General features: G+C 42.9%; 1 protein-coding gene across 5 annotated transcripts in view; it reads left to right on the top strand.

Moving 5' to 3' along the window:
• Nucleotides 1-13,099, top strand: part of ASAP1 (ArfGAP with SH3 domain, ankyrin repeat and PH domain 1) — a 156,174-nt gene that overhangs the window by 21,219 nt on the left and 121,856 nt on the right. For 3 of the 5 annotated variants that reach the window (XM_051611203.1, XM_051611200.1, XM_051611199.1), the window contains exon 3: nt 10,242-10,371. In XM_051611203.1, coding sequence (XP_051467163.1) covers nt 10,242-10,371 — 130 coding nt within the window. Of the gene's footprint in view, nt 1-9,669; nt 9,698-10,033; nt 10,372-13,099 lie in introns of those variants that run through there. The other 2 variants (XM_051611202.1, XM_051611201.1) reach the window with 2 other exon arrangements.

Here is a 13,099-nt window from a genome sequence, read left to right as displayed (position 1 = left end):
AAATAAAACGCAACCACCAAAAAGCAAATAAGTAGTGGTGAGATCACAGAAATTAATGAAACCTGATTTCCTACAGATTTGGGTCTTGACTGTAGGTCCCCAGGAGGTACAAACCATCAGTGAAACTTTTCCAATGATTGGGACACTTTCAGGATCTTTATCCTTCACCAATTATCTTGATATAGAATAAGATGAGGATGAGACTTTTCTATCCATAGGGGCAATAAACATCTTTCTCCTCTGCTTATTTTTATTTTCCCACACAATTCCAAGGAACTGAAGAATTTAGACACCTTTCTTGCCCCCCTTTCAAATTTTCTGGCATCAACAATGCAGTAAAAAAAAAATCATTAGAGGGAGGACAGATGAGCAGATGATCACCCACTTCAATGGAAAGAGATTTAACTTAGGCAGCAGCAAGTTCAGTTTCAGTGGTTAAAAGCAGACACAAATGAGCAGGCATGGAGAGGAGTTGCTATGATGAACTTCTAGACTGACATTCCAGACCTTTTGATTTCATTAGCACAATGTGAACACTGATCCAACAGAGAACAGTTTCCAGAAGCTTCCAGATGGTTGTCTGCTATCCTGGGTTTTAAAAGGACTCTAAAAACCAACCAACGAAAACCAAAATAAAACAACCCCCCGAAAAAAAAAAAACCAAACCCAAAACCACCAAACCCCAAAAATGGAAAATTCACTATGTTAAGTTCAAGTCTAGAGTCTGGCCAAGTAACATATCCTTGAATACAGAGGTTAGTATAAGGGAAATGCAGATGTGTTAGTAAGTTCGGAGGCTGAAAAGAACTTTTTTATAACATCCAACATCTGCAGATTTATTTTCAGCATTTCCCTAACAAGATGCTACTTAGGAAAATAAGAAATTAAGTGTGCTTAGTCAACACTATAAGCCAGCTTTTGAACTTCAACTCAGCAGTCCCATACACTTGCATATGTGCAAACTGTGTCTCCGGAAAGCTTGTGTAAAGTCACAAATTGCTTCTGTGTCTCTGCTTAGCATGATGGAGTCTCAGTCTCAGTCCCTCTTCTTCCACTAAATTCTGCTCTAATGTTAATACATTCAGAATACAGAGGGGAAAAATAAAAAAATACCCTCATAAAACCAGATCTGTCTGCTTTATATTTTCACATCATGAACAACTAGTAGAAAGCAACCTTTTCATTTACCTCCCAGTCCTTTTTGTTTATCCAATAAAATGCTGATGAAATTATTTGGCCTGAAACCCCTTCTCATCCTTCAGCTATTTTTTGAAACTCTTACAATGAAATGTATAATAAAAATACTTAGTTCTGATATTGCACTAGTCAGCTGGAAAAGGCCAGTGTGCTTTCACCTTGAAAAATAAATGTAACTGTCTGCATTTCACAGATAAAGAAATGTTGCACACAGAGATCAAATGCATTATGCACAGCCATGAATGGTAGCTCAAGGCCATAGTCCCAGGTCTACAGAGCCCTTATTTCATTCTCAAGCTGCTTCCCAGGTTCATTTTGGCCTGAACCTCCAGTTTCACTGCAGGCAAGACGCACGCTGCCATCAGCATACAGTTAGCAGCTTAAGTAGAACCAGAGATGTGAAGGATAATGACACAGCCATATCGTTTCCAAATATTGAAATGTTTGCAGTGCGGGTTGAGGCTTTATTTAATTCTCTTTTTATTTTGGAGAGCCTGCTATGCCAGCTGCCCTGCAACATGTTCATTTCTGCAGTATCACTTTCTTATTTTAGTCACTGCTATTTCTCATATTATAATAATAATAATAATAATAATAATAATAATAATAATAATAATAATAATAATAATAATAATAATCAGCTACTATTATTCCTGCTTTGGAAAGATTCTTATTTCTCTTGTTTCAGTCAGTGTACCCCTTCATGAAATATTTGCTTTGTGTTGTGCTTTGCAAACTTACTGGCATGGCCTGCTCTTATGCTAATGTGTCTGCCCTGCCTTCCCAGCAGTCCTCCAAGGATTCACTCAGGGTCAGGAATGCAAGGATAACACACAGGTTTCCCTTGTGCTGGTCCTCACCCTCATCGACCCAGCAATGGTGGATACTACTGGGAAAGCAGCTCCCATGGGGTCAGCAGTCCTTGAGTGACTCTCCATGAGGAATGAACAGGCTCCCACGTGCACGGTGGGCAAGGGTTAAATTTGCCAGAGGCTCCACAGGCAGTTTTCTTACCTTCAGCATTCATAAGAGTCTGGTATCTTTGGACTGTCCAAAATGGAGTCCCTATAGAAGAATATATTGCTGGGTTTTTATATTCTGTAGATGTTTTAAGGGCTGTATTTGAATCTGATCTCTCCCAACCCACGCAGTATTATGCTTCCCATGAACTGAAGTAAGATTTCTTAAATGAGCATCTCTAACAAAAACACCTCCGTGCAAAAAAAAATACCAAATTCAGCACACCTGCAACAACAACAACAAAAAAGAACATGCATTCCCTCTCCTTAGCCTGTGGCTTCTTGCTGCTGGTGAGCATTTTGCTGTTTTTCTCTTTGGAGGATGCAGAGGCTGCTGGGGAACAGCCCCTTGCTTGTTGTTTGCTGGGCAAAGAGGAACTTAATGAGGTCTAACAAGAATAAGGGTAGAGTCCTGCACCTAGGAAGGAACAACAACATGCACCAGTACAGGTTAGGAGCCAACCTACTCGAAAGCAGCTCCACGGAAAAGGACCTTGGAGCCCTGGTGGACAACAAGTTATCAATGGGGCAGCAAGGTGCCCTTGTGGCCAAGAAGGCCAATGTACCCTGGGGTGCATTCAGAAGACTGTGTCCAGCAGGTCAAGGGAGATTCTCCTCCCCCTCTATTCTGCCCTAGTGAGACCCCACCTGGAATACTGTGTCTAGCTCTGGGCTCCCCAGTTCAAGAGGGACAGGGATTTACTTGAGAGAGTCCAACGGAGGCTACGAGGATGATTAAAGGATTGGAACACCTGCCTTACGAGGAAAGGCTGAGAGACATGGGACTCCTTAGTCTAGAGAAGAGAAGACTGAGAAGGGATCTTATTAATGTATCTGAAGGCTAGCTGTCAAGAAGGAGGGGCCAATCTCTTTTCAGTCGTGCCCTGTGATAGGACAAGGGGCAATGGATGCAAGCTAGAGCACAGGAAGTTCCACCTCAGCATGAGGAAAAACTTCTTTACTGAAAGGGTTACAGAGCAATGGAACAGGCTGCCTAGAGAGATTGTGGACTCTCCCTCCCTGGAGACTTTCAAGACCCATCTGGATGCATTTCTGTGTGACCTGCCCTAGGTGGTCCTGCTCTGGCAGGGGGGTTGGACTCGATCTCCAGAGGTCCCTTCCAACTTCTAACATTCTGTGATTCTGCGATTCTGTTACTGTGAGCATGGAATGCCATTACATGTTTGTCTGCGAGACTCTTGATCTTGCATGACAAAACCAAAAAACAAAGGCAAAACTGAATCAGCAGATTAGTCAGCTTAATCTTGTGTAACTCAATGCTGTACTTCATTTTCAGTGCTGTTATTTTCAGCTGTCCTTTGAGATGGCTACTTGAGTTTATCTGTCGTTCAGTCAAGCTGCTTGCAAAGGGCATTCAAGTAAATAAGATGCAAACGATATATCATTCAGTGGAATGTTTCTGATGTTCAGTTTTAATGTTTTTATTTGGTAAATACAGTGTTAAACCACAAGATCTTAATGTTACCAAAATGTCATTTACAATGAGAACACAATGGGTTCTCTTTTTGCTATCATATTAATATTGAAAGAATTCAAAAAGAACCTTTTGTTTAAGCTATTATTGCTAGTGTTAAGAGGCTTTTAAACTAATACTGTAGTTTCTGAGACAGTTGCTTATGTTCTCTTATCTAATTTTAAATACCAAATGAAGACAAATGCTCAAAGATGCCAGTATTGAAATTGAAAGCAGCTGATCCTGCTATTGAAAACAGTCACAGCAGCAAAACAAATTATTGATGCAGCTCATGTAGTCCATAAGCCATATTAGTAGACAGAGATTCTTAAAAATACAGAATTACAATTAACATGGATTTTGGTTTTCTTCGTGTACAACAATACAATTTAGATAAGAACATGTTTCTTTGACTGGAAAGTTACCTGACTTTCTGTCCCAAAACCACAATAATTTCAAAGATTTGTTTGCAAATGTAAAATCCAACAGCCTTCTTTCTCAAGCAGAAACACTTCACAGTTTACCATATAAGTTCCCCTCAAGCAAATTAGCACCAGTGACAATGTGTGATGTAGGCTTCAATGTTCAAAATAGACTTTGCCGTTTCCTGTGAGTACATCACATATTTATGTGATATTAAAAGTGTAAACATGCTGCAGATTAAAATGTATTGCTGTTAGATCTCCTACAAGGCTCAGTCAGCCAAAGGGACTGTCCTCTGACAGGACACTGCTCCTGGAGGTGAAACTCCTCCTGACTAAACAGCTCCTGCTGAAGTACAAAGTGATGATATTACATGCTCTTACTTAAATGGGGTGTTTTGTTTTTCAAAACAAAACTATGGGAGTTCCATTAACACTATTTTATTGAGTTTTAGCACAAGAGATAGTCCAAAACCAAAGGCCAAACCCACCCTGCTGAGATTCTTGCTGATCTGATGCTCCTTTTATCCTCTAAGCCCAACACTCCACTCAAATAACAAGAGCTGATGTTCAGAAATATTTTTGCATATTTTAATACTTATGGCCATACCTTTTAATAAGCATTTCCCATTAATTTTGTCAGAAGTTATCTGAAAATGGAATTATAAAAATGTAGCAACAACTATTTATCATAACAGATGTTTCCTTAGGGAATCTCAAACCAACCATCAGTAAAAAGAAAATTGGCTTTACCCTGGCTCAAACTAGGACAATGGGGTATCAAATACCATGGCTGCCTTATGCCGTGCAGTGATCCCTTAGAGTGAGTTAGGATAGGAAGGAGGATGGGAAATAGTGCTGACTGCTGTTTTTAGCTAAAATGTATGAATGTAACACAAAACCACAAATTTATTCAGAATAGCAGTATAATAGAGCAGCATAGCCTGAGGATATTTTCCTGATGAGCTTCAGCACGCCAGTAGTTCTGTTGCTATTTGCTGCTGAGCTGGTGATACTCTCCATGTTTGTGAAGATGCTGAGGAGCATAAAAAGAACAACTATATCATTTACTAACAAAAGCATGTGTATTTCAATAATTTGGTGTTTTAATTAAACACTAATGCTTCATCTTTACTATATTTATCAGCAGTAATAGCCAAGATGGGAAACCCAGAAGTAAAGAAATGAGTGCAGGTGTAAACACTTATTTGCCAACTGGCATAATCTCTTTCATACTTGGGAAATAATAAACAAAACAAAACAGATATGACATGTGAGATCCTGGCATGACTATGTCTGTACTAATCCAGAGGAGTCATCTGCAGAGTAGCCATGTGTGCCTGATTTCTTTCTTCAGCTAACAACTCACTTCACTGCCACGCTGACAGGTTGCAAATGGCCCTGGAGGCAGCTTGTTTGAGCATGCTTGGCAGCATATTTGGTGCACAGCCAGGGACCTGGGTCAAGCTTGCTTCCAAAAACCAAGCAGCAACCACACCTGAGTTTGTATATGTGAGCTCCCTATCTCTGCAGCAGGCAAGGGTGGCCTTGAGGTGGTCAAGGGGAAGCTTGTTGCAGGCAGCTTAACCGCATCCCATAGGAGAACTGCCACTGGCATAGTCACATCCCACGGGAGAAGCACGACTGGCTTCAGCACAGCTGAGGCGCTGATACCCGGAAGAGCTGACTTTACACAACTAAAGCTAGACAGCCAAAAAGAGAGCCTTGCATTTGGACAGCAGGGCCATAGCCTCCTGTATCTGCCTCCTTATCAATAGTGGAAAGATAACCTTGCTGTTCCCTACCTCACCACTGTGTGGTTTTAACAGTTAATTGCATTGATGACAGCAAGAGCTACACAAGTGCAATGTGGCTCTTCACCTCTGGCACATATCTGTAATGTTTGAAAGTTTGCAATGATAGGAGTCATCATCACCTGATGACTACTGCTTGGCTCTTGTGAAAAAAATGCTGATCTCAATCTAAATATGACTAGAGTACTATAAAATGAAAATACTGCAATTGCTATTCAGGTTATTGCAAAACACCTGTGTTAGTAGTTTGTGCTGTTGTTGCCATGTTCCCTAGCCTCTCCCTAAGCATGGTGACTATCACCAATATTGCAGAAATACTGCTTGCTGTAATTAACTCTCCTGTTAACTGGCAATCAAAGTATAAAAGGCCAGGGAATCAAATGGATTTGTAGACTGAATCACTGGATGGGATGGCAAGACAGCACAACTTCCTTGGCTGCAGTGCATCATCATTAAGAAGTGTTCTTCACAGGGCTGCTGGCATGATCCTTACCCACACTAGCTTGTCCCAGGATGGACATGAGATGCATTCACATCAGAATACCAAGAGGAGTGAGATAAGCATAACTTCCACTGGCAAGCCTTACATGAGAAAAAGGCTGTGGCAGAGCCTCCCCCAGGATCTAGCGCAGACCAAGATAGCACTAGAGCAGACGCCGTGAAATATAACTTTCACACTCTGCTGATTATTCTCTGACATTTGTGAAGTGAAACAGTGATTTCAGTTAGTGACAATTTATAGAGAGGTGCATCTTACAAATTTAGAAGTGAATCTCAGATACTGATCACATTCAAAACAGGAAACATGGTTAAATCTGAAATCCACTGAAAGCTATCTGAAACAGTTATATAATCTGACTAGTTTAAATGTAAGCACATTTTTACAGGCAAGTTGTATAATTTATTTTTATTAACATCATATTAATTAACTAATCTTGCTTCCAGTGAGTTTAAGTGAACATTATCCAAGCCTAAAGAGGTCATGCCCATAGGGCTGTTTTCTGTACTAGCATTTATATAGGGAAAGAGGAAATGTTGCTTCAAAGCAGCAAACTGAGCACCATATTTTCTTTAATAGAGCTAACAATTTCAAAACTATCAGAAAAACAGACTAATAGGCAATTATGACTGGTAGCTATTGATCTTCCCTTTTCATCTTTAGGCCTTGTGCTGTTCTTTTTATTTCCCAGTATTCACCTGTATTAATTATTTTATATATACATAAATACTTAATATTTTATTTTAAAATATCTTTTTTTTTTTTTTTCCTGTTGAGGAAACACAGAAGCTCAGCTATGGTTACTCTCTGCTGTGCTTCATTTCTGCCACTCTTCACTGTTACAGTTTCCCTGGCCTGCCTCGTCCCTTTCTTTGTTGAACATTCTCTTCAATTCTGTGGTTTAAATTTTCTCTAAATAATATTAAAGAAAAAATGTCTGTAGTAAGAGGTCCTCTGTCTTTGGGGTAGTATTTGTTTAGGATAGCAGATACGGTTATTTTGCAATCCAAAGTCTAGTGCTCAAGCTCAGCCTGAAGAGGAACAACTCCACTTTAAGAGTGAGAGTAATCAGTTAATGAAATCAGTTTACCCATCAGTGTGATGGATTTTTCCTCACTAGACATCTGCCAGTGAGGGATCAGGTCTCCTTCTAACATGAGCACCGTAGCTGACCCGCAGACCACAGGTCTGGCTCAGGAGCAGCTGGGTGACAGCCCATGATCGATGTTCTGCAGGAAATTACAGGGGATGACCATGGAGACCCTGTTTGGCCCTCAGGCCCTATCCCAGCCCCTCACCCATCCCATTTCCATGCAGGCTGGGCACTGAAACAGCTCTTTTTGATGCTACTAACAGCTCTTCCCTGGCCCAAACCGCCAGTCAGGTCTTCACTCTCCTTCCTGAACTGCTTTGGATACCACCAGCCATTTTTATCTTCTTGATCTCTCTTCCTCCTCCGCTGCTCACACAAACGATCCTCAATCGATTTTCTTCCTACCCCTCAAGTCGCTTCTTCCGTGCTTCAGTTTGTTTTCTGCCCAAATCCATTTTTCAGTGCAACTCCCACACAGTTCTTTTCTTGGCTCCCTCCTCCTCCTCCTCTTGCCTGCTCTACCTTTCAGAGTCTCATGACGTTGAACGCTCATCCGTAGGAGCCCGTGGCTTTGTGTCAGAAAGCTGGATCACGTGAAGCAGCAGCAGCAGCAATCACCCGGCCATACGGAGGGCTTCTGCCAAGACAGGGAAATCAAAGAAACATGTTCAGGCAGGGCTGTTTCTCAGGAGTATTGGTCATATTTTTGCTGGCAGAACTACATGCGAATCATTTTTAATGGGTATACACAAATAAGGTATCTCCTTTTTTTATGCCTACTCAGGCATCACAGCCTTTTGTTGATTTTTCCCAACTATTTTTGAGTTGTAGAAGCATTTCAGTTTCATTACATAAAAAAAACACATGAAAGCCTAAGTGTATTGTCGTGTCGTGCAGGAGTAGGTCTGTATATACAGAACATTCAAAAACTTTGAAACTGATACAGCTGTATAATTATGTTGATTTTCAATTGTTCAGATTCGAGGATATTTACTATTCCTGAATTTCTGAGTTTCTGGAGAGACAATATCAGATACAAAGAGAAGGGAAACACAGTCTGACTAAACAAATCAGACTGAAACAGCAGATGACCATAATTACTTGAGCCCCCTGAGACTCAGTCTTCTTTACAAAGGCACATATGGGCCCCAAAAATCTAAACTTAAAAAGAAAAAAAAAAAGGGAGGGAGGGGGGACACACACACACAGCTCATTAGTGCTGTCTGTCAATTCCCAAGAGTTACACGATGCAATAACGGAGAGAGGGTATTTTAGGCTGTTCAGAAATACTGAGAGGACGCAGGATGGGTGAACAACACGAAGGAGGATGCCAGGGATGCGGGGAAGGTTTCGGGGCAGCGCTGCTGCTGCTGCTGCTGCTGCTGCTCTCCGTGCTGTGCGCGGGGAGCTGCGCGGCTCCAGTCGCACACCGTTCTCTCCTTCTCTTTGGGAAGGCTCAGGAACAAGATTACTAATACGGGTCAGGAATAGCAGCTTCAAGGGTGTCCCTGGGACACAAAGCAGGACGTCTGAAAAAAAAAAAATCACCTAAGCATAAGGATGGTAAAAGAAAAAAAAAAAAAAAAAGAATCTATAGAGTCAGATTGCTTGAAGTGATGACTTCATCAGCGGTGCTATCTTCGTGCTTTAGATCATAGTACAGGGGCTTGAAGGAAAAGGGCTTCGACTGGCTGCGGTGGGCTTCAGGGGGGGGCAAGAACCCCGAGCAGCGGCGGGACGCGGAGGGGCTGCCCGGCGGGGCCCTGCCGCCACCCGGCCGGAGGGGGGCACAGAGCCGGAGGCCAACCCCAAAACCCTCTTTTTAATCATAAAACAGAAGGACAAATAAGAGGCACCGCCCCCCTTCCCTCCCCGCCCCCCCCCCCACGGAACGAGGAGCCCTCCGCGGGTTCGGGGCGGGGGCTGGGGGGAGGGGGGGGAGGGGCAGGCGGGCGGCCGCGCCTGCGCAGAACGCTTCCTCCTTGCCCCACGTAACGGCTGCGGGCGGGCGCCGGGCAGCGCGTGTCAGTCACCGGGGACTGTCAGCGGCGGCGGCGGCCCCCGCCGCCCCTCCTGCCGCCCCTCCCGCCGCCCCCGGCCCTTCCCGTCTTTCCCCACCCTCTCCTCCTCCCCCCCCCCCCCCCGCTCCGGCCGGGGGGCGCAGCCGGAGCCCGCACAAGTTAGTGCTCGGCGGCGGGTTTAAGGCGTGAGTGGGGGTCGGTGGGCGGGGTGCGGAAAGAGGCTGAGCCCGCTGGGGTGGGGGCCTGACGCCTCCTGCCGCCCGTCCTGCCTCCTCCCGCCCACCCTCCTGCCGCCCTCCCCTCAGCGCTGGCGGCGGGGCCGGGCTCCTCAGAGGCGGCCCCGTCCCCGCAGCCGTCGGGGGGCCGCGGAGCCAGCCGAGGGAGCGCTCCCCACCGGCGGGGCCGAGCGGAGCGCGGCCAGAAGCGCCGGCGCTGGGGCCTCTCCCGCCGTCACCTCCTGCCCGGGAGGAGGAGGGGGCGGCCGGGGGAGAGGCTGGGGGTGAAGGGCGAAGCCTCAGCCTCTCTCTGTGCCTCCGCTGCTTTGATGCTGCGGGTCTCTGCTGGCTGTTAACATCTTCCCTCTTTTTTTTTTTTTCTTTTTTTTTTTCTTTTTTTCCCCTTCCACCTTCCCACCGTAAAACTTGGCTTCCTCTTCCTCGGATCCGTGTGCTCGGCTCCTTCTGGGCACTACCGGTGGGCTAGGATCATGCCGGACCAGATCACCGTGTCGGAGTTCATCGCCGAGACCACAGAGGATTACAACTCCCCGACCACCTCCAGCTTCACCACCCGGCTGCAGAACTGCAGAAATACAGTCACACTCCTCGAAGAGGTACATAATTTTCTTCCTGCCCCCCCCCCCCCTTTTTTTTGTGTGTGTGTGGTGTTTGTTCATTTTTACTGTTTTGTCTTTTTTTTTCTATCTTTGAGAAAGCATCAGGGACAGGGCAGTACCACCCGCCCAAATCCACGGGAGCTAGAGGCACATTGGCATGCATGTAATCTGGTCTTTTAATTGTGGAACTTTGCTCTTGGGTTGAGCTAGTTAGAAAAAGCTTTCCTGCCCTGGCGTCTTAAAGATTAGTCCGTAAAGCAGTTTGCCTGAACTTACATGTTACTGTTGTACTTTTTGATGGTTTTGGTGCTGGCGGTTGCTGCAGTAGGAAAAAAAGTGTGAATGGTGGGGTTTTTTAGAGGGAAGATGAAGGTTGAGTTTTGTTTGGGAACGCTCGCAGAGGTTTTCCCCAGCCACTCATTAGATCGAGTCGGCGCAGAACTCTGCGGAAACCTGCCAAGGGAGACCTCGTTTAAGAAATGAGGTAAGGATGAATGTGGAGTGAGGAAAATTATATGAAAACAAAGTAGGTGGTGGAAGGAGAGGAGCAAAATAATGCCGCAGAAGTGATTATACAGTCTCAGCATCTCGACTTTGAAGCCTTAGTGTTTGGGTTTTTTTTATGTTTATTGTGAGTGTCATTTAAACGTTGATCCTGCTTTGCTATCAAGAAATAGGAGCGTGAAAATGGGTAAACTTCCAGAGCTGGTTTCTATGGGGTATCAGTCCACTGCTTCCTATTTGAGTTTTCAGTGTGGTTTCCTATGGACTAGGTCAGCAATTACAAGGAAGCATCTACCATATGACTTTAGAACAAGACATTGTGTAGCTCTTCTCTTACCCTAAGCTTGGTTGAAGGGTATTGATGACGCTGAAAGAAGAGTTTTTTCCTATTGTTTCATAGATTACAGTTATTTGTAGTTTTGGGTTGTACACTTAATTCATCAAGTATTTTTCAGTTCTTTGAGAGTCAGTGTGTATCTAAGAGATGCATTTAATAGAGTCTTTTTAGTTTTGCTGAATGTATTGGCATGAGCAAAACATTTGGTATGCAAGGAAAGAATATTAATCATGATGTTCTCCTGATAGTTGGGTATAAAAATATAATACCAGAAGATTAAAATTAGTTAATGTTGGCTTAGTAGAAAAACTGTCTATGTTCAAAAATTAAACTGTGCTATTGTTTACAATAACTGACTACGTAATAGTGTGATTATAAGATTATATTTTAAATTATTTCTTTTAATTATGTAACCTAGATTAACTTCTGTAACTTTTCCATAACTGTTAACTGTTTTTTTTCTCGTGTAATTAAGCCATGGTGTCTTACAAATTTTTCAATCAACCTGTTTTGGTTTGTGTTTGACAGTATTGCTGCCCCCTAACTATGTGAAATAGGTACAGGCATTAGTAGACTTATTAGTACAGTTGATAGCAGTCATAGAGTTAAGTAAAAATATGTTTTCTGCCATCACTGTTGACTTCTAGGGTAAGAATACAGTGCGATGCTTTCATGATTTGGGATATACATCAGTGCAGTTTGAGTGTGGTAACAGCCATCCAAAGAAAACCAAAAAATGAAGGATAAATACACAGTGTTCTGCACCATTTGTGTGGATTGTATGTATTTTCAAAGTTTTCATGTTTGATTTTAGAGCAATAAATCAGGAATAGAGAATAGTGGATGCTTTTAGTGTTTGTGTTGCTATTTCTTGAATTTCTTTTGTTTATATAACCATTTTATGTGCCCTTTTTAAACTATTGGCAGTTTAAATTGAACCTGGACTTGCTTTGTATTGTTGTCTTATTATCTGTAAATATGAAAAAGCTTTATTTGATGGAAAACAAGATATAAATAGACTCTATTGTTACATACTGCAAAAAATCTTTAACTCTCCCAAATTTTTCTTTATTAATTTGCATGAAGAAATGCAGATGCTTAAAGTGTGGCAGGTGAAGTGCCCCATTAAATTCTTAGACTGTCTTTATTGTAGTTGTAGGTTGCCTATGCAGTTCTGCTGCTGCCACTTTCCAGCTCAGTGAGTTTCTGGACATCTGCTTACCTGGGGTTGTCGCTCATGTGAAGCAGGGGATTGAAACTGGTTGAAGTGACAGTTTTGTAGCTCTACCACTGCTATTGTCCATCCATCGTGAATGACTGAGGAGCTCTTCAAGCAGCTCCTGATCTTCAGTTTTTGAGCCCACTATATTAAGGCAAAAGAGATGATCCCATCTTTGCAGCTGTTTGATTTTTAACTTAATGTTGGATGTGGGTTAAAGCCCTTGCTGGGTTTTTGCAGACAGTGTCAAGCTCTGTGCAGTTATGGTGCTGCAGCCTGAAGTACCTTAGCCCATATTTTAAAGCTAGCTTAATTCAACCTGCACCTATCTCAGTGACTGTAAGCTGGTTTGTGGATAAAGTAATTATTTTCTTTATTTTAAACAAGCTTGTGAACTAGAACTATTTTCTGAACAGAAATGGTATGGAAATAAAATGGATTTAATGAAAGTTAGATCCATTTCATAGCCTCTCAGTCTGGTGGTTAGCTCAGATCAGTGGTTAGATCAGAACCACCTTTTCATAAAGAAGGAGACAAAAAAGAAACAGACTGTTTGTGTGTCTACATCTTTATCTACTTCCACAAAGGCATTAGAGAATTATGAATAAACACAACAAGTTTTTTTGACATAGTAAAATAGATGTTGGACTCAATTGCTGATTTTT

The sequence above is a fragment of the Apus apus genome, chromosome 2, assembly GCF_020740795.1.
Source record: "Apus apus isolate bApuApu2 chromosome 2, bApuApu2.pri.cur, whole genome shotgun sequence".
NCBI lineage: Eukaryota > Metazoa > Chordata > Aves > Apodiformes > Apodidae > Apus > Apus apus.
Note: the sequence above shows the minus strand (reverse complement) of the source record. Positions and strands in the feature narration are given on the sequence as shown.